The 8,916-nt window shown below is 31.2% G+C and overlaps 1 protein-coding gene across 1 annotated transcript in view; it reads left to right on the forward strand.

Annotated features, from left to right (window-relative positions):
- The window catches only part of Cfap47 (cilia and flagella associated protein 47), a 424,564-nt gene that overhangs the window by 52,943 nt on the left and 362,705 nt on the right, over positions 1–8,916 (forward strand). Inside the window, exons 16-18 of the mRNA XM_048796386.1 lie at positions 3,516–3,638; positions 5,458–5,589; positions 8,670–8,747. Coding sequence (XP_048652343.1) covers positions 3,516–3,638; positions 5,458–5,589; positions 8,670–8,747 — 333 coding nt within the window. The remainder of the gene's footprint in view (positions 1–3,515; positions 3,639–5,457; positions 5,590–8,669; positions 8,748–8,916) is intronic.

Below are 8,916 nucleotides of genomic sequence, written 5' to 3' on the forward strand. Positions count from 1 at the left end.
TGTGTGTGTGTGTGTGTGTGTGTGTGTGTGTGTGTGTGTGTGAGAGAGAGAGAGAGAGAGAGAGAGAGAGAGAGAGAGAGAGAAATTTTTTTAATATTTATTTTTTAGTTTTCGGCGGACACAACATCTTTGTTTGTATGTGGTGCTGAGAATCGAACCCAGGCCACACACATGCCAGGCGAGCACGCTACCACTTGAGCCACATCCCCAGCCCAATTGCTGAGCTATTTTTAAATTTTGTTTTTACTTTTTGGTATTGGGGATTGAATCCAGGGATGATTAACCATTCAGTCACATCACCAGCCCTTTTTATTTTTTATGTTGAGACAGGGTTTCATTAAATTGCTGAGGGCCTTGCTAAATTGATGAGGCTGGCCTAGAACTGGAGATCCTCCTGCCTCAGCCTCCCAAATCTCTGGGACTATAGGCATGTACCACTGTGCCTGGCTCCACCCAATGTTCTTAGAAATTTAAAACAAGCCAAAGGCTATTTTACTAAACTTCATCTCAATCTATGGGGCATGATGATAGTTTTACATATTTTAGCTGTGACAAAACTTGCAGTCTAAAAAGAAGAGAGATTCAGAAACTTGAGTGGCATAAAGTGGCAGTCAGAACACAGTATGTTTTTTTTCCTCTGGTCCAAGCTTGAAATAAGCTGAATCCTACTGGTTTTCAATATGTATAAATTACTTAGTATTCTTTCTTAAACTTTATGTTGAAATATAATATGCATAAAAAGGTACACAGACTGAAAATCATGTATCCCTTAATCTTCACAAACTGGTAACACTTTTGTAACCCATTCCTAGATGAGCTAGATCTAGAAACATAATGTGATTAATACAACAAAAGAGCCACCCCAGTTCACATTTTCATTCACTGTATCCATCTCAAGATCATCACTCTCCTTACTTCTAAGAGCACAGATTAATTTTGATTTTGAACTTCATATACATGGAATTAAACCATTTATTCTCTCATATGTACACCTTGTTTTATCATCATTAGGTTTGTGGGATTTGTCTATGCCGATTCATACGGTCATAGATTGTTCATTCTCATTCCTGAATAGTATCCCACTGTGTGACCATACTATCATTTATACTCTATACAACTGATAAGGATTTAGCTTATTTCAAATGTTTAGCTAATATAATGTCTCTATCATCATTCTTATAATTGCCTTGTGGTGAATATATGCACACAGATTTTTAACTGTTCTTTATGTAATTGTGCTTAACGACTTTACTATTATAAATTTGCTAACATACCTCATATGTATTTTTTCTAACAGATAAAAGATGACAATTTACTAATTTAGAATTAGCATTGAGGATACCATTTATTGAATAATTACTGTGTGCCAGGTGCTGTGCTAAATGTGCTCATTTGTTAGCTAATTTAATTCTTATAACAACCCTGTGAGACACTATTAACTCAGTTGATGAGTGAAAAAAATAGAGTATTAGAATGCTTAAATAACTAATACAATTTCACATGTATAGTAAACACCTTAGTTGGAATTTATAGCCAACTGCTTCCACATCCTTTATTATTACCCTATGATAAAATTTGCTTTTTGTATTTCCTAGACCAGCATTGGATAACAATTAAACTCTGAGATATCATGATAATTAGTTATTTTAGGAACCTTTTTGAAGCTTTGAAAAGTAACTCTTACAAAAGCAAATAGAAAGGTACATTAAATGAATAATTAAGATGTTCATTTTAGGTTTGTCATTTCTTTTGTAAGGACTGACTGACTTGACTATTTCCTCTTCTCTTAGTTTAACAATTTATCATTCCAATTATCCAAATTATGATTTTTCTAATAAATAATTATAAGGATGCATTAAACTTAAGAAATAATATTTCATAGATTAAAGACCATATAGTACCTGGTATAAAGGACACTGAATAAGGCACTGGAAAATTTGTGTTCTATTTCTTCTTGGATATATCTTGCTTTCCTATATGATTGGACAGGTACATAATACCAACATTTCCAAAAAGTATTCTTTTCAATTTTTAAAAATGTTTATTAGTGCTTTGTAATTATAAGAAAAGTGTTTTATGAAGTGCTTTGTGCAGAAAGGGGAGCAGAGAGACCTGTGAATCACAATAAACTATGTCCCCATTCTCAGATAAGCAAAGTGTATATTATCATTATATTATGCTCTATGAGAAAGCTTGTAGTAAACATGGCTAGATAATTTCATTTGGCAGCTTTCTTTCCATACTTTTGGCCCTTCAAATCTTTCCATTTGCAAATCACACAGTAACACCCTGTACGTGATTGGGTGGATAATATCTCTAAGTTCCTTCCAATGATGAATCAATAGGTTTCTTAGTTCTGAATTCCCTTCCTCCATAGAGTTATCTTACTCACTCTGCCTTCTGTAGTTTGGGAATACATTTTAAATATACCATTCTATTTTTTTCTTTAACATAACACACAATCTAATTACACTTTATAATTTAAATTTAAAATCTCCATGAAGCTTAAAAATGGAGGTATATTGTAGGGGTGAAAGTGTATTTTTATTACTGCTCTTATTTCTCTTCTTTGCTGTTGAGTAGTGTTAACTTTGCTTCTTTGTTCATAGAGTGGGTTTTTCTTACCTGTAAAGGTTGCAAGAGATTAATATATAGAACAATTGTGTATATTTGTTGAAATATATTTATTCATATTTTGTGAAGTTGATTAATGTTACTTACCCATTGTATGACTTAGACAAAATTCTTAATCACCCTACTTTTGGTGAAAGTTGTGAGTTTCATTCATCCATTCATTTCACTATTATTTACTAAGTCCATACTTTGTATCAGGCCCTATGCAGACTGTGTATTTAAAGATGAGCAATATAGACATGGTCTAGCTTTTCCCTAGGTACTTTCTGGACTGGTAGAACATAGTAAAAATATAAGTAAAGAACTAATATATTTGTCTCACACTGGGAACATAGTAATTTGATTACTATTATTGTCATCATATTACCACTGAAATACTTAGGTATTTTTGTCTAAAAATATTTAAATACCTAAATTATAAATACCTAATTGCTAATAAAATACAACCCAAATACCTAAGTAAAATCTCTCCTATGATTTTTATATATTTTTAATTTTTATTTTGTTTATTTATTTTTATGTGGTGTTGAGGATTGAACCCAGTGCCTCACATGTGTGAGGCAAGTGCTCTGCCACTGAACCACAACCCCAGCCCTCTCCAATGATATTATTACTCTATCTTGACTGAATTGTCACAGATGTTGTTTAAATTTAAGAAAACAATATAATACCTTGAGTACTTTTTAATCAAAATAACAATGAAATAACTTGATATGTGATTTGTTTTTATGTTAGAATATACTGAATAAATAATATAAGGAAGATTGTCATGTTTTATTCAATAATCATATCTTTGGTTAATAAAACCCTTTTTTGTGATCAATTATTTTATTTGCTATTATGTCATTTACATTTTTCTCCTTTCCTCCTCTCATTACTAGATTGGTCACACCAAGGTTGCATTTTTGGAGCCAAGAATACTGTTCGGTAATAGTCCTCAAGGCTTAACAACTTGGAGGAAAGCCATATTACACAATGTAGGAAAAAACCATGCTTACTTCAAGGTACTATAGAATTTTGGTCATTTCTTATTTGAATCAGATCATATTATGATTAGATTTAATTTGTTGGTGCCATGAATTATATCAGAGTAATGCTTTATTCCATATAAATAGATTTATGCTAATTTTAGATATTATATTTATGTAAGAATTTTCTGAGTACCTTTTAAATTCTCAGAAAAATGGTTTACTCACTTCCTTACTTAGTTACTCCCTTTCTTCTGGTCTACTCCAGTTTTTACTTTCAGTTATTTGATTTCACTGAGAAATATTTTTAAATGTTTAAATATAAATTATAATTAATTTACACTTTATATTTAGTTATGTGATTTTACTTTTCTCCTCATTTGCAGGACTTATAATAGCTACTGAGACATAAATGGAGGCAAGTCTGCAGATAGTCTGTATATAATTGTTGCTCCTTATTTAAATGGAGGGAGGGGATAAGTGGTGATAGAGTTGTTTTATTTTTGCTAAAACAAATACATTAAACACCACCCCAAATAGTGGTATTAGAGATTAGCATTTAAGATTTTTTCATTCAAGCTTTATATTAGCATGTCTTTCTGCCCAAATCAATTCTTGCCAAAATAAACAAATGAATAGATCCTTTTTCTACCATGCTTATTTCAGAATTTGTTCTTACCTGGATAGTCTATTTGTCCTCTTCTCCAAAATATTTTGGCCAATTTCCCTTTAAATTATTCTGACTTTAAGAATGGTAAATAGGTTTAAACTGATCTCTAACAAAGCACAACCAAAAGCCTTATGACTTTTTGAAGATGAAAATGATATCTTAGATATTATGCATTCTATCAAGGAGATATAAATAAGAGATTACTTCAGCATCCTGCCTCTCTGCTAACTTTGCTTAAACTTTTCAGTATCAGGGAAAAGAAAGCTATCAATGTTGTATGTACATACAATGTTGTCATGGTCTCTAACAAATATATCTCAATCTTCTAAATTTTGCAGCTTTAATTACTACAACCACTATAGAAACTAGTACAGAGATTCCTCAAAAGACTAGGAATGGACCCACCATATGACCTAGCTCTCGCACTCCTTGGTATTTATCCCAAAGAACCAAAATCAGCATAATATATAATACATGCACATTAATGCTTATAACAGCTCAATTTACAGCAGCCAAGTTATAGAACCAGCCTAGGAGTCCTTCAATAGAAGATTGGATAGAGAAAATGTGGTTTATATACATAATGGCATTTTACTTAGCCATAAAGAAGAATGAAATTATACCATTTGCTGGTAAATGGATGGAACTGGAGAACAATATGCTAAGTGAAATAAGCCTGATATAAAAAGTCAAGGGTCAAATGTTTTGTCTTGTATGTGGAAGCTGGAGAAATAAGGAATTTAAAAAGGGGGAATCTCATGAAAATAGAAAGGAGAAGAGTTGGGTAGAGAAAGGGGTACCGGGAAGAGAGTGAAGAATGAAATTAACCAAATTATGCAATGTGTATGTATGAAAATATTACAATTAATTTCACTTTTATGTATAACCACAATTCATCAATTAAAAACGAATTTTAAGAAAGAAAAATAGTTGCAGTTTTGAATGCACTTGAGGTAATAAACTTCATCATCCTATTTGAATTGGAAGGTGCCACTATTGAAGTTTCTTTTTAATGAATGAGGGCTGCAATTCCTTCTTGTAGTCCAAGCTATTTGTGTTTGATGTTTCCAAACAACATTATAATACCTTATTTCCTATGTCCAGTGGTGTGGATGCTTTCCTGTGAAAGCTTTGAAGCAATAATTTTAGGGATAATGTAGCATTTCTGTACGTTTTTAATTACAGGTTTATGATCAGAGTCTTTTGCCTACCATTAAGATTATTCCATCAAAAGGAATAATTCCATTTGGGGGAATAACTATTCTTAATATCTCCTATACACCCACTGTGGCAGAAAAATTTGATACAAGAGCAAAGGTATGTTTGTTTATATATGTGCCTCTCTATATATGTATCTTGTACTTTTTATATATCTATATGGGTTTGTTTGGTTCTTTAAAATATGCACAACACTAGTTATAGTACTATAAAATATGCACACATTTGTTTTTATAAAATGTATTTTAAATTTCTTATTGGAAATGGAGTTTAAATTTAATGACACTAAAGGTCAAATTTTTAGATTTCTATTATTTTAGAAATTGAATTAGCTCTAAAATATGTCATTGTTAGAAATATAAAAAGGCAAACTTACATAAATCGTCTAATATAAAGTTGTATAGCAGAACTTGGAGACAATTTGCAGAAAATATTTCTGGTGAAAGTTGATGATGGAAATTTCTACATGAAATGAATACCTTCCATTAATATGGGACACTTTCACTTGAAATTGTAATATTTGGCATCTCTCGAGTTTTGACAAATCCTCACTAGTCATAGAGAAAAGAATGGCCTTTTTCATGGCATTACTTAGGTTGCTCAAGGGAAAAATAGTCAATGATAGGATGCTAACTGATAACTATATGAATTGTATGCAAATTCAATACAATATAACATCTATATTTTATTACATAAATTGTTTTACTACTTTATTTCTAGGAATTATGTAAATGAAATTACTAATTTTAGGTACTTCTGTAAGTGCTCCTTAAACAAAATAAAACATACAGGACCAGTTTCTGTAAAATTTCTTTCAATTGTAAAACACAAGGAATGGAATGCTTTTTATCTTCAATTCAGTGATCAGATGTGTGCATTTAGCTTAAAAACATAGTATGTATGTATACTGTCATGAGATGGAAGGGAGTAGTTTCATACATATCTTCCACTTTATCTCTCAATGTACCATAGCAATTAATGACTAAGAAATATGTAGCTTAAAGTAATGAACACTGATTTGCCTGGCATGAAAATAAATAAATAACCTAAGAATGTTATCTTAATTTTATAAATAAGTATGTGTTGAAAGACATTTATAAATTAGATATTGTGATATGTGATATGAATCTTGGGCAGAATATTTTTAAACATAATATTCTGGTAAAAATAAAAAGTAAGAATTTTATTAAAATTCCACTGCATTTTAGAGGATTATGCTTTCTTTTTAACAAATCTTACTTTTTTAACATTATAAGTTTTATTTATTCTTCCATTTAACAGTCACATTATACATCAATCTCTTTTGTATATGCTAAAGACACAATGTTGAACAAGATAATCAGGGTTCTTGATTTTGAAGAGTTTACAGTCTGGTGGAGATACATGAAAGTCAATAATTAAATTATGAATTATAAAAATATATTTTAGAAGATAATGAAATGGAAAAATGCCCCAGGCTAAGAGACAGGAGAGATATATACCCCAGGCTTAACATATTTGACAGGGTTTCTAGAGGAAGATACATCTAAAAGACACCTAAGTTTGAGAATCAGCCAGATTAAAAGGATGATAATGGTGTAGAGAAGGAGAAAAGGAAAGAATATTTAAGGAAGTACAAACAGCACATGTTCAGACTTGGGGAAGAGACAGAGCTTTAAGACATATATGAGAAACAAAGTTGAGCATGACTGGATTTATAGACTACATGGATGATAGTAGATGAAAGACGGAGATCTGTGTGAGTTTCAGGTCATACAAGGCCTTTATCAGCATTAAGAAATACAAATTTCATTTTAAGAGATAGGAGTTTTAACCATGAAGATTTCACAATGATATTTACATTTATTAGAGATTGCTTGGGTTTTAGAGCAATAAGCTAGAACTGACAAGATTGACTGCAGAGTTATTAGTCTGATGAAAATGTCCAGATAAGAAAAAACCTGGTGTTTTCAGCTTTTAAGAAACTGAGAACAGTTTCCTCCATCAGAAAATCAGATTCTAGGAAAATTCTAGTCAAATTTAGGAGATTAATGCTTAGGGCTTGGTGATTGAAAAGGGATCATATATAAGTGAGGGGGTGAGTCAAGGTTGAGGCAGATGGTGGCAACATTCAGTATAAGACAGAATGACAGAATAATAGCATTTTTTATATGTTTGTTTGAGTTTGAGGCAGCTTTCAGATCACATAGAGATGCCTAAGTCAGTTACACACACTGTGCATATTAGTCTGAATGCTAAACATAAATCTTAGAGATGGCAGAGAATTTTTCTAATGTTGTTGTGAGCATATAGATGAGTGTAAGTGGATCAAATATAAATCATTATGTGAGAAGTTAGATAAATTTTGGAGGAAGTTGAATGAAGGGAATATGGAGACGGGTGAATTGGGGCTGCTCAAGGGATCATAATCCATCACAGGCTTGAAATTATCTGCTATTGTGATATTCAGAAAATATTGGCTTTGTAAATGAGTGAGAAAGGGATGGGGGGATTATGGGAAAAAGAAAGATGAATGAATGTATGGTTTCAGAAGCTGTGTATTTATGAGGGGTGGTATTGTCCAGAGGGAATTTTAAGTCTCTGGAGATGAGAAGGTCAAGAGGCCAATGGGCTAAGGGTGGTAAATGAGGAATAATGTACATTTGTACATTCATTGGAAATAATGATGGGGGAAGTGAGTAAAAGGAAGCCATGAATGTTAAGACTTATATATGGGTTAATCAATGAAAAGCATGTCAATTTGTAATATCCTCTGAATCATTAAGTTATGCTGCTTAAGATTTTAGTGAAATATTATATGTATTATATACTCTTTCTGTGGGAAGAACTATTTTTACTTGGTCTCCTGTTTTTCTTTAATTTTGAATAATCCATTGAGATTAAATTAAAAAAAATATTACAGAGTTGCAATAAGGTCTAGTCAAATGGGTAAAACTCTAAAGTCAAATTTACAAACCACCAACTGATCCCATTTGAGAGTTTTAATTGTTGAACACTGTTAGGTGTATCAGTTCTGCAAAACAAATACGATGATAATTGCCAAAATAAGTTTGTACATTTATATTATGTCACTATTATTTAAATTATAAAGTTTTTTGTAAATGCCAAGAAATTCTTCAGCAATATATAATTATATTTTAATGTGGTTTCTACAATATGTTATATTTCTCTTAAATAAGGTTGCTATTCGCCATGCAAATGTCATAGACCTTAGGATTGGTGGATCTGTTGAGATTGCTAATATTGAAATAAATCCGGTGAGTATGTTGCCCATTTGTGTGGTCAGTTTTTAAGTATGGTGACTTTTATTTGTTATATATACCCTGAATTAGCTCATTTATGTTTAAAAATATTTTACTATGAAGTAATTTGACATAAAAATTAACAGATTATATATATATATATATATATATATATATATATATA

The sequence above is a fragment of the Marmota marmota genome, unplaced genomic scaffold (assembly GCF_001458135.2).
Source record: "Marmota marmota marmota unplaced genomic scaffold, marMar, whole genome shotgun sequence".
In the NCBI taxonomy this organism is placed as follows: Eukaryota; Metazoa; Chordata; class Mammalia; order Rodentia; family Sciuridae; genus Marmota; species Marmota marmota.